This window comes from Galeopterus variegatus, unplaced genomic scaffold (genome assembly GCF_000696425.1).
Source record: "Galeopterus variegatus unplaced genomic scaffold, G_variegatus-3.0.2 Scaffold4360, whole genome shotgun sequence".
Taxonomy (NCBI): Eukaryota; Metazoa; Chordata; class Mammalia; order Dermoptera; family Cynocephalidae; genus Galeopterus; species Galeopterus variegatus.
Window position 1 is genome coordinate 8,060 of NW_007730471.1, and position 11,875 is coordinate 19,934.

Sequence of the window (11,875 nt, forward strand, 5' to 3'; positions counted from 1 at the left end):
CTTTAAGTAGATTCCTTACTTTATTTAGCACATGTGCATTTGACATTTTGCAATATGCTGTGTGGTAATGCTCCACACCTACTTGCCACAAATATTCATGGCTTTCCGAATGTAAGTGCTGGCAAATAGTTGTTTTCAGTTACCCAGAAACGGTTGCCTTTGAAAGGCTCATCCTGAACGCAGTCTGCAGCCAGTATCTGTCAGTTTCACAGAATGATTAATCCTAAATATTTAGTATCATAAGACATGGGGGAAAAAAGCAAGTACACTTTTTTCTTAGTTCATGTATCATAATAAAGTTAATACACTTTTAAAATACTTTTGGAAGTCTGGACTACCATTTTTCACTCTGTTTTTCATAGAGAAGCAAATAGATAATGATCAAATACTGAGTCCTCTACATAGCTCTATCTGTGACCACCAATGAAAGGTTCATCAACCAAAATATGACTAAACAATGTATTGAATTTACATTTATTCTTAAACAAACTCCAGTATCTTCTTTTACTAGTTGTTGTTTACTAGTTTGCTGTCTACTGCTTACCTAACAGACCCCTCTATGCCCAGAGGGATGTTGGAGCAACATTCGATATCCTCAAAGACTCTGAGACAGTATGCCTCAAAGGTCTTTACCACCCCAGGTCACTGTTGCCTTTATAAGGCGTTTGAAAGTGAAGGTTGAGAAAGACTCAAAAATAACACTGAAGTGTTATTTTGCTTCCAAAAAGAACATTTAGAAATTACACACTAAAATATTGAGTTATGCTGGAGATAACAATGAAGAAAGTTTCAAGGATGAAAGAAATTTTCTCATGACAAAGGAACAAAAGAAGACACACTCATACATAAACTTGTATATCATTCTTTTACTGCTCACTGGAAGAGAAGAGTGAACTAAGCTAACATAATAGTTCCTTGGAGTGAAAGCTGTAAGTAAAGTGATAGTATTTTTCCAAGTGACATATTTCCGAGCACGAGAAGAAGTTGAGCCCTCTGGGCTGACTCACTCAAAGTAGTGAGTTCTTAGACTACAAATATCCAGCTACTCCAAGACTATGTTCATACTCTGCATCCACATGGGGAGCTGAACGAGAAGGCTAGAGATTTGCGCTGGGTTAATTAAGGACATGGAGGTCTGGAACTGCGGATATAATCAAGTAGGCTTTGTAGTCTGCAGTCTGATAAAGGTGAGTTTGAGTCTCAGCCCCACCCCTTATTAATGAAGTGACCTTAGAATGTTACTCGCAGTAGATGCTCTCATACGTCCTCCTCCAGAAATGAACTCACTCTACTGCCCCAGCTTCTGGAAATACTACTTGCAGCTCTTTATCCTTTTCAGAAATTGTGTCACCTGAAGAGGGCCTCCCCACTCAGGGTCATACTTCCATTCCAGGAGACTGCCATGCAACAACCGATCCCTTTATATCCCTTGAGTGTAATAAGTGCTACACACACTTATTACACTCAAGGGATATAAAGGTCCAGACCCTCGGCCCCTACTCAGAACAACTGTAGGGCATTCCCGACCTCAGTGCTCCTTGAAGGGTCACCTGAAGACTTTCTCAAGTCACCTGACACTCAAGGGATATAAAGGTCCAGACCCTCGGCCCCTACTCAGAACAACTGTAGGGCATTCTCGACCTCAGTGCTCCTTGAAGGGTCACCTGAAGACTTTCTCAAGACTTCATCACAGCCCAACTTTTTCCCTTTCCCAATCTTGCTCCCTTCATTCCCTGTCTCTTCCTCTCCACTGGCATTGATCCTAAAAGCACTCTCTCATAAGCTTCTATCTTTGCTCTGCTTCCCAGGAAACCCAATGTGTGACATTACTTAACCTCTAAGCTTTAATGTGTGTTAATGTGCAGATTCTGATTTAGTAGGTCTGGGTCAAGTCTGAGATTCTATGTTTCTGGCAAGCTCCCAGGTGGTGTCAATGCTGCTGGTCTGTAGAATACATTTTGAGTAGCAGGAATATGAAGTAGTAAATCAAACAATATATATAAAGTACATAGCAGAGTGCCAACAGTGTGCTTGTGTGTGCGCCATAAATTTATTTATTTATTATATATGAGGGTACTTCAAAAAGTTCATAGAAAGATTTGCATTATCTTTTAATTCTATTTTTCCAGAAACTTTTCAGAGTACCCTCATATTTATTCATTCTGTCAAATAAGTAGAGACAATACAATAAAGTGGACACAGGGAGACTAAACCAAAATGTGTGGGATGTTTATTTGCAAAACATGTCCTAAAGAAAAAGAAAATGAAGACTTTCATCCTATCCTAACTCTGTAGTTCATGTTCTAGCCAAGTAATCACTGTTCACTCCTTGACCAAGGTATGCCCTATCCTCAGCAAAAGTTACTAGTCCAATCCCTCCACTTCTAAATTTCTTTTGAGTCCATCCCCTCTTCATCCTCACTTTGCTGCCTTAGCTACTAAACAACTAAATAGCCAAAGTTCGCTGAAGTTATTTTTTTCTAAGCACAAATTTGATCGTGTTATTATTCCCCTACTTACAAGCTTATAGCTTTCCTTCTCCGTTAAGACAGAGTTCACATCTCCTCACATGACATGTCAAGCCTTTTGACAGCAGCTGTCTTCTTCCTATAATCCCAACTTTATCACTATATTCCATCACTTTGAATTTCTCACTCTTCCTCAAACATGCCCTGCCTTTTCGTACCTCTCTGTGAATGTGCATACTGTCCTCCCTCCCAGGTACAGGTTCTTCTTTCTTGACAAGCAGTGTCTTCCAAGCAATTTGCAGCCCTTCTGCTGTTCTACAGCATTCCCTACATGCACATGTCGTGGAGTATTATAATTATTTGTTTATTTGAAGTTGCCTTCTCTACTGTGAACTCCTTAAGAATAAAGACTTTGTCTTCATCATGAAAATTTCTCTCCATACTTAGCTCTCTTATTCTTGATTGTTCTCCAATACGTAACATAAGTACTAGTACATAGTAGATCCTCAGAAAGAACTGTCAAATGAACAAAACATTAAATCTGATTAGTAGGATAAAGACCAAATCACAATTTAAAACCTTTCTTATGCATTTGAAATTTTAATGATCAACATGTCAACATGCAATGTTTCAGTGGAAGCTTTACTTAGTTATTTTATTTAGTGGCAACTTTGAGATTGTTCTATTTTCTCTTAACTGCTACATTGAGATATAATTAACATAACATATACAATTCAGTGGTTTTTAGAATACTCTTTTGCAACCATCACAATCTAATTTTAGAACATTTTCATCACCCCATAAGAAACCCTGAACACATTAGCATTCACGACCATACTCTCCCACCCCCACCACAGTCCCTAGCAACCCTATTCTACTTTCTATCTGTACAGATTTGCCTATTCTGGAAAGTTCATATAAATGCAACCATACAAAGTGTGGTCTTTTGTGACTGGCTTCTTTCCATTTGGATAGTTTTCAAGGTCCATCCATTTTGTAGAATGTATTATTGCCAAATAATATTCCATTGTACAGATATACTACATTGTGTTTATCCCTTCGTCATGGATAGACATTTGGGTTGTTACCACTTTTTGGCTACTGCGAATAATGCAGCTGTGACCGTTTGTGTAGAGTTTTGTGTGAACATATGTTTTTATTCTTTGGTATATACCTGGAGATTGCTGGGTGACATGGAAACCATGTTTAACATTTTGAGTAATTGCCAAACTTTTCCAAAGTCACTATACCAGTTTACATTTCTACTAGCAATGTATGAAGGTTATGATTTCTCCACATTCTTGCCAACACTTGTTACTGTTGTGGTTGCTTTTAAAATTACTTTTACAGTGTTGTGACTTTTACAATTTAAAATGTCTTGTGAAAGATTCTCATCTAACCTTGAGTTTATGCAATGTCATCAAGTCTATAGGGAAGTTAAAGATGTTGGTATACCTGGATATGTCAAAAAACAGAATAGAAACGGTTGACATGGAAATTTCTGGATGTGAAGCTCTGGAGGACCTCTTACTATCATCTAATATGTTGCAGCAGTTGCCTGACTCTATAGGTGAGAATATAATATTTTATCATGAATATTTATGTTAAATGTACCATTTTCTTTTTTGGCAGTATACTTTGTCTATAGATATATGAAATATACTATTAGCCTGATATTAATAAAATAGCAAATTTTAAATGTACCATTTTCTTTTTTGGCAGTATACTTTGTCTATAGATATATGAAATATACTATCAGCCTGATATTAATAAAATAGCAAATTTGGCCCAGCCCGGTGGCGCACTGCTACAGTGCGCCGCTTGGGAGCACGGCGGCACTCCTGCCAAGGGTTCGGATCCCACATACAGACTGGTTCCCGCTCACTGGCTGAGCAAGGTGCGGGTGCGACGCCGAGGGTTGCGAACCCGTTGCCGGTCCCGGTCCGGTACGGGCGCGACACTGAGGGTTGCGATCCGTTGCCGGACACAAAAAAAGACAAAAAAGAAAAAAATAAATAAATAAATAAGTAAAATAAAATAGCAAATTCACTATGCAAGATCATAAAATAATATTTTACAAATATCTTAAAATGACATGTTAACTCTAGTAAGGTTCTTCTGTCTAAATGATCCTACTAAATTGATATATTTTAAAATTTTTTAGATCTCCTAAGTTATAAAATGTTATTGTAAGGAGTAGATATCTTAGATTGAGAGTATTTTGATAACTATGTATGTCTTTTTATATTACTAGAATTACAGTAGCTTGTATCCACAGGATGTTACTATATTCTATTTTTAATATTGTTGTAACAATTCTATAATGTAGGAATAACATAAAATTGTTCAACTATAAAATGCCTTCTTAGTTCTATTATTTAAAAAAGACACATTATCTTTAACATGTTACAATTCATGATGGTAGATAATTTGTGAGTATATAGTAAGCACTCAATTCATTTTTGTTTAAACACTTTTATGTGAGTAAGATAATAAAAGAGTAATTTAGATAATGAGCAAACTTTTGTATAAAAATCTTTCTGTCTATATTTATAAGAGGACTCATCAAATTACTTAACTTTGGAACATAGATTTTTAACTTCTTTGAAACAGATGTATTATATGTACTAATAATGCCTCTACAAATTAAGTTACAACCTAAATAGCCCAGTTGAAAGGAAGCTTGAAGACAGGGCAGAATCCCAAATTTTCTTCAATATTTTATTACTTCCATTTGTTTTTCCATTTTTCAGGTTGATAGCATTAGTTTTAACAAAATCGCAATCTAGCTTTTTTTCCTTTCTAGATTTGCTGACTTTGATTTTTTGATTTACATAATCACATCTTTTACAACAGTAACTCTCCAACTTGCTTAATCATAAGTCTTAACTGAGAGCTTTATTAAACACTTCCACATTTCCAGGCTTTTTCTCTGAAAATTCTGATCCAATAAGTCTGTGGCAGACCCTCTGATCTGTATTTTTATTAAACATCCTAGATGAAACTTGTGATCAAACAAGTTTAGGAAATAACTAGTATATGTTGTAACAGGTAAGGTAGTATAATGGCTAAAAAAGAATATCCTCTTGTCAAGATGACAGAGTGACTTGATACATAACCTTACACCCCTGCACAACCACCACTTCATACCACTTCAAATACGTAATGAGGATAGAAAAACTACATATATTCAAAGAGAATATCTTTGCTCATTGATGCCTCCTCAGTGCCAAGAACTAAGCCTGGCATATGATAGGACCCCTGCACAACCACCACTTCATACCACTTCAAATACGTAATGAGGATAGAAAAACTACATGTATTCAAAGAGAATATCTTTGCTCATTGATGCCTCCTCAGTGCCAAGAACTAAGCCTGGCATATGATAGGTGCTCCTTGAATACTCAATAAATAAAAGAATTTAGCCATGCTTAAGAAAAATGAACATCTATCTGAACCTGAGCTAGAACAGAAACATAGCAGTGCCCCCAACCCTGCTGGGCTCTGGACCACAAACAGCAGCCATGAGTTCAGTCCCTGAAATAAAGTAAAAAATAGAAAAACCTTCAGTGTAACAGAGAAATTAGAGCAGATGAAGTAAAAATAAAATTTTTAAAATCGTAGGAATAAAAAACAAAATAAGATGATAAAAATAAATTCAAATTATTTGTCATAAATTATAACAGGTGTAATAGATTTAGTGGATTAAACTTATTTTATTAAAACACCCAGAATTTTACACTGAATATTTTTAAGTTAAGCTTTATTCTGGTTATGAAACACATCTAAAACAAAACAGAAAAATTTTTAAAATGTGGTAGAAAATGAAGCATTACTATTAGCATAATATAATTATTTTTAAAAAATATCTTCCTTTAAGAAAGCAGGCTGGGAAATTAGCCTACTGGTGTGCGGAAGGCAGCATGTGTACGTAACAGAGAATACCTGGCTAGATATTGGGCTACATAAAACAGAGTAGGACAGGCAGGTAGTAGAATATATTTTCCACCTTGTTTTAGGATCTAAATGGTTCTCGAATGAAGAAAGTAACTCTGTTAGAGTAGTTTACTCATCGAACTATTTTTAGACCTTATTGACCTTTCATGTAAAATTGTATTTATACATCTGCAGAGTTGCCACAGCTTGTTATTACAGGTGTAGAATGGCTGGCTTTCTTCAGAGAATACCCTCCTTGGTCAAGAGAAATGTCTGGGATAGGAAACTGAGAGCTCTGCTCAAAGGCCCTAGAATAATTCATTGATGCTAATTGGACAGTAAATTGCATCTTGTCTTCCTTCTTTGAGCATGGATTATCTATCAGACTACCAACATCTAAGAATAAAAGATACAAAATTTCATAGCATTAACAGAGGGAAGTAGCAAGTAAAATAAAATCGTGCTTTTTTTTTTTACCCTATTTGAGTTCCTCTGCAGCTGTGGGGTATTTGAATGGATTGATAAACTCCACAACAAGCCTTGTGTGCTGAATCCCTTTCTTTGCACAGGTTCCAGGGAAAATGAAGAGGACTCTTCTTTTTCTAGATAGTTTTAATAATCAGCTTTGGGGGATAACAGAGAAACTCAGTAAAGGAGAATACAATGTTTAACTTTCCAAAATAATTTATCTTACTCATTTAGTGGTTAAGGACACAGTCTCTGTAGTCAGATTACCCAAATTCAGATTCTGGCTTTTCTACCTTACCAGCTATGTGACCTTAGACAAGTTACTTGATCTCTCTGAACTACAGTTTCATCATCTATTAAGTGGGAGTCATAATAGTACCTGTATCATTGGATTATTTTGACGAATAAATTAATATATGTGAGATTGCTTAGAAAACTACCTGATGTATAGTAAGTGCTCAATCAGTGTTAACTATTATAATAATATAATAATTATTACAATCTTAGATTTGATGAGTGCACAGCTATTTGCTTTTTCAAAGTTCTATTACATATGTGTAAATGCCATGTAAATATTTGCTATTTTTAATGACAAATTATATTAATGTTTAATATATTGATGCTAATTATATGTTTATATATAAGTACCTAAAATTGTAAGAAAAGGCCTCCTTTTTCCTTCTCTCCAGTCCTGCTTAGTTGGAAGTACAGGATAGAGAGGTGGAGAATTGGGGAAGGGCCCAAGTGGAGAGAAGGAATAAGATAAAATACCTTTGATTCCTGTAGAGGAGAAGGGAGTCCAAGCAGGTGTGATACAGAAATGCAGTAAAGGAATTATCTGCCAGAAGACACGGGGAATGAGGGGGTGAGGCTGGTGGCCTAATTCCACTCCAGGGCAAATCAGATTCCCACAGAAGCTCCAGAATCTCTCCAAAGAGTATCCGTTTGGGTGGAATATGAGAAGCAAAATAGCCATATCAGAAATAAGTGCTGTTCCTTCAACTCCACAGACATGGAGCTAAGCAGGGAGGCCTAATTTCCTTCACCCTTTAAAGCTGTAGAAGCTCCTGTCAAGAGCCACTACTCCAATATTCAGAAAAATCTGTTGTGTTAATACTTTTGTCTCCAACCTGTTTCAAGATTTTTTCCCCATTACTTCAGACCTGGGGATCTTAAAGAGAGCTTTGCCACCTGGCTTCATGGTATCCACTCGGCCACCTGTAACCCAGCCCAATCAATTTATGTTGAGATTGTCAACCCTCCTTCAGCTCTACTGGTGGGCAGGGACAATAGTCTGATCAGGGCTACCAAGTCATAAAAAAATTTAGATGTAATTCATAGTCCCCTGTTTTCTTTCCACAACTGAAAAACAAGTAATGCATTCTTTTATATTTCCAAGGTTAGTATTTTAGCAAATACACTGGAGAAGCTAAAATGATTCAATAACCTTTGAACATAGATGAATATGACAGCAGGTGTTCAAATTTCAGCGACAAGTTGCTGCGATATGAATGTCCTCTTTCCCAGGTGCTGTTGTTTTCAAGCTGATGCATTAAGCTCCAAACGTTGTAGGTATTTTCTCCCAGCAGTCTGATAGTGATAACATGTCTCTACACCGGAGTAGAGATTCCGAGTGCTTTTTATGGAATATGTAATGGAGCATACTCAAATTCAAAGTGCAACAACAGCTTTACTTCACACTTTTTGCAACTTACTCTATGCCTTTAAGGAACCCTCAAAATACTTGAAAAGGAGGGGCATGATCTATAGTACTTGCAGTGGTTCTCAAAGTGTGTTTAGAAAACACTAACTTTACAAGGTACTTTGCTCACACACACGCACAAATTCCATAACTTTGGCATATCACATTGTTACATTAGTGTATTAAAAGCTCCTAGACAAATTTCATTAAATAAATTTAATGAATTTTAATTAAAATGAAATTTAATTTTAATTTGGCATTTCTCGAAACATACTTGGCCATGGAACTTACTGCATAACCGTCAGAACAACTTTGCTGCAGACCACAGTAATCTATAATGTATATGTGTAATTCCAATGTAAAACAAAAACTAACCAAACGTCAATGTGTTGTCCTTGGATTTTGGCTATTTAAGCTGTATTGATACTATAGGTTATGTTATGGTTGAGTAAGGAAGGTGACTATACCAAATGCAGCTCTTCTTCAATTATATTGTGGCTATTGCTCATTAAAACCCTGGGAGGAGAGCAAGCCATAGCAGTATGAAAAATATAAACCAGAGAGTGAAAGATAAATAGTTGTAACTTAATTCTTGGCCAGTTCTACTTGGTAAATTAATGATTGCAAGTTTTTGTGCTTACTGCTAATCCAAGTCAAGGATTTAGGTACCAAAAAGAGTATGAAGTCATATGTTGTGGTTTTCCAAGTTCACAATTACAACCTCTGCACCGTAATACCTCAGTATTCATTCATTTGTTACTAGGCTTAATTCAATTTTTTTTCAATTTGTATCACAACGAGAATGTTGGTTATTAGTGCTTAGAAGTTAATTATTCACAGCTGGCTTGGAAAATTTCAACCTATCCAGTTGCTGGAGAATAGAAAAGGGAAATGTAATAGTACATAATAGTGTCAACTCAGGTGACTATGGAGCCCTGTGTTTTGTGTATTTGTCTGCAGTGATATTCTTAAACTCCCACTGATGTAAGTGAATTTTTTTGCAACTAGCCGGTGAAAACTAGACTACACACCAAGTATCACAACAATGCCTTTTAAGGTGTATGCTGCATTTAATTGATAGCAATTTATTTCTAATTTTATATTTCTATTAACATTTGGTTCAAAGTTCTTTATGGGTTTATATAAGTAAAGTGCAGCCAATTTGCATTCCAAGGATTCCTTTCATTTAATTGATAGCAATTTATTTCTAATTTTATATTTCTATTAACATTTGGTTCAAAGTTCATTATGGGTTTATATAAGTAAAGTGCAGCCAATTTGCATTCCAAGGATTCATCACAAAGTGATTCCTTCCAAGGATTCCTTTTTTTTTTATATTGCATTTCTTGCCCTAAATTTGCTCTTATGTATTAGTAAACTTTCTTCTCTGTTTTAGGACTCTTGAAAAAACTAACTACTCTAAAAGTGGATGACAATCAACTTACGCTGCTACCCAATACAATCGGAAAGTAAGTGCCAATGACTCATATCAGTCAGCCTCTCTGAAGCCGAAGCCAGAAAGCTACCCAATACAATCGGAAAGTAAGTGCCAATGACTCATATCAGTCAGCCTCTCTGAAGCCAGAATTGAAAGGATATATTGAGTTTTCTACTTCAACACATTTTCTACTAAAAATACCAATAATCTTATTCATATGTCAGCTTAATATAGACAATATTTTATTTAGTTCTATATATTTTATATATCTTAATTTAACTTTATATCTGAACATTGCATCGACATTCAACTATATAATGTCATTTGAAATATTTAACCTTGAATCTTTCAGAAGCAAAATGATTACCTAGACCTTCAATTATACTCTTACCAGTATTTTCCAGATATTATTAGTTTGGTGTTTTTGACTGAGTAGCAGCTCTAAATTCACTGAGTCTTTTTTGCTAAACCAAATAAATTTTTATAAGACTCTGCAGTATGTATATTTTATCATTANGCTACCCAATACAATCGGAAAGTAAGTGCCAATGACTCATATCAGTCAGCCTCTCTGAAGCCGAAGCCAGAAATGAAAGGATATATTGAGTTTTCTACTTCAACACATTTTCTACTAAAAATACCAATAATCTTATTCATATGTCAGCTTAATATAGACAATATTTTATTTAGTTCTATATATTTTATATATCTTAATTTAACTTTATATCTGAACATTGCATCGACATTCAACTATATAATGTCATTTGAAATATTTAACCTTGAATCTTTCAGAAGCAAAATGATTACCTAGACCTTCAATTATACTCTTACCAGTATTTTCCAAATATTATTAGTTTGGTGTTTTTGACTGAGTAGCAGCTCTAAATTCACTTGAATCTTTTTTGCTAAACCAAATAAATTTTTATAAGACTCTGCAGTATGTATATTTTATCATTACACTATTAGTGATATTTGATATTTATAGAAGCTTAATGTATTTTTAGAGGCTGAAGAGAAAAGCATCTGCTTTAGCTAGAATTTTCTAAAACTTCAAGATGAAAATCCAACATTGCCTTTTAAGAATAAAATATGTTCCATCTATTTGATAGCAATTTATTTCTAATTTTATATTGCCATTAACATTTAGTTTGAATTCTTTAAGAAATATATTATTATTGTTTCACTGAAATGCTTTTGTTTATAGTTTGTGTAAAGTGACAAATCAATAGAAGCTGTCTTTATTCTGAAATTATGTAAGGCAAGTTTATCAGGATCTTGCCCCACATCTCAGTGTGAAGAATTATATAAATCCTTAATTTAACAGATTTGGATATACTCAGGAGGGGAAAGCTTCACATTTCTTTTAAAAGCTTTATTGAGTATATTTGACATACCACACACTACACATATTTAAAGTCTATCATTTGATAAGTTTTGACACAGGTATACAACCTTGAAACCATCACTACCACAGTCAACATGGTAGCCATGCCCTTCACCTCTTCCCCCATCCCTCTCCCGACCTCCCCCGCCCTCCCCCATCCCCTGCTAGGTCAGTAAGTAACCACTGATCTGGAAAGCTTCACTTTTTAAAAAAAAATTTTATTTTATTTTGTCAATATACAATGTGGTTGATTATTGCGGCCAATTACCGAAACCTCCCTCCCTCCTTCCTCTCCCCACTCCCTCCCAACAATGTCCTTTCTGTTCACTTGTTGTATCAACTTCAAGGAATTGTAATTGTTGTGTCTTCTTCCCTTCCCCCTCTCCCCCAGGTTGTTTGTGTATTTATTTATTTATTCATGTTTAGCTCCCACAAATAAGTGAGAACATGTGATATTTCTCTTTCTGTGCCTGACTTGT

The 11,875-nt window shown here is 35.3% G+C and overlaps 1 protein-coding gene across 1 annotated transcript in view; it reads left to right on the forward strand.

The window, feature by feature from the left end:
• LOC103602928 (leucine-rich repeat-containing protein 1-like) overlaps positions 1-11,875 on the forward strand; it is a 17,197-nt gene that overhangs the window by 2,254 nt on the left and 3,068 nt on the right. Inside the window, exons 2-3 of the mRNA XM_008587378.1 lie at positions 3,894-4,038; positions 9,971-10,043. Coding sequence (XP_008585600.1) covers positions 3,894-4,038; positions 9,971-10,043 — 218 coding nt within the window. The remainder of the gene's footprint in view (positions 1-3,893; positions 4,039-9,970; positions 10,044-11,875) is intronic.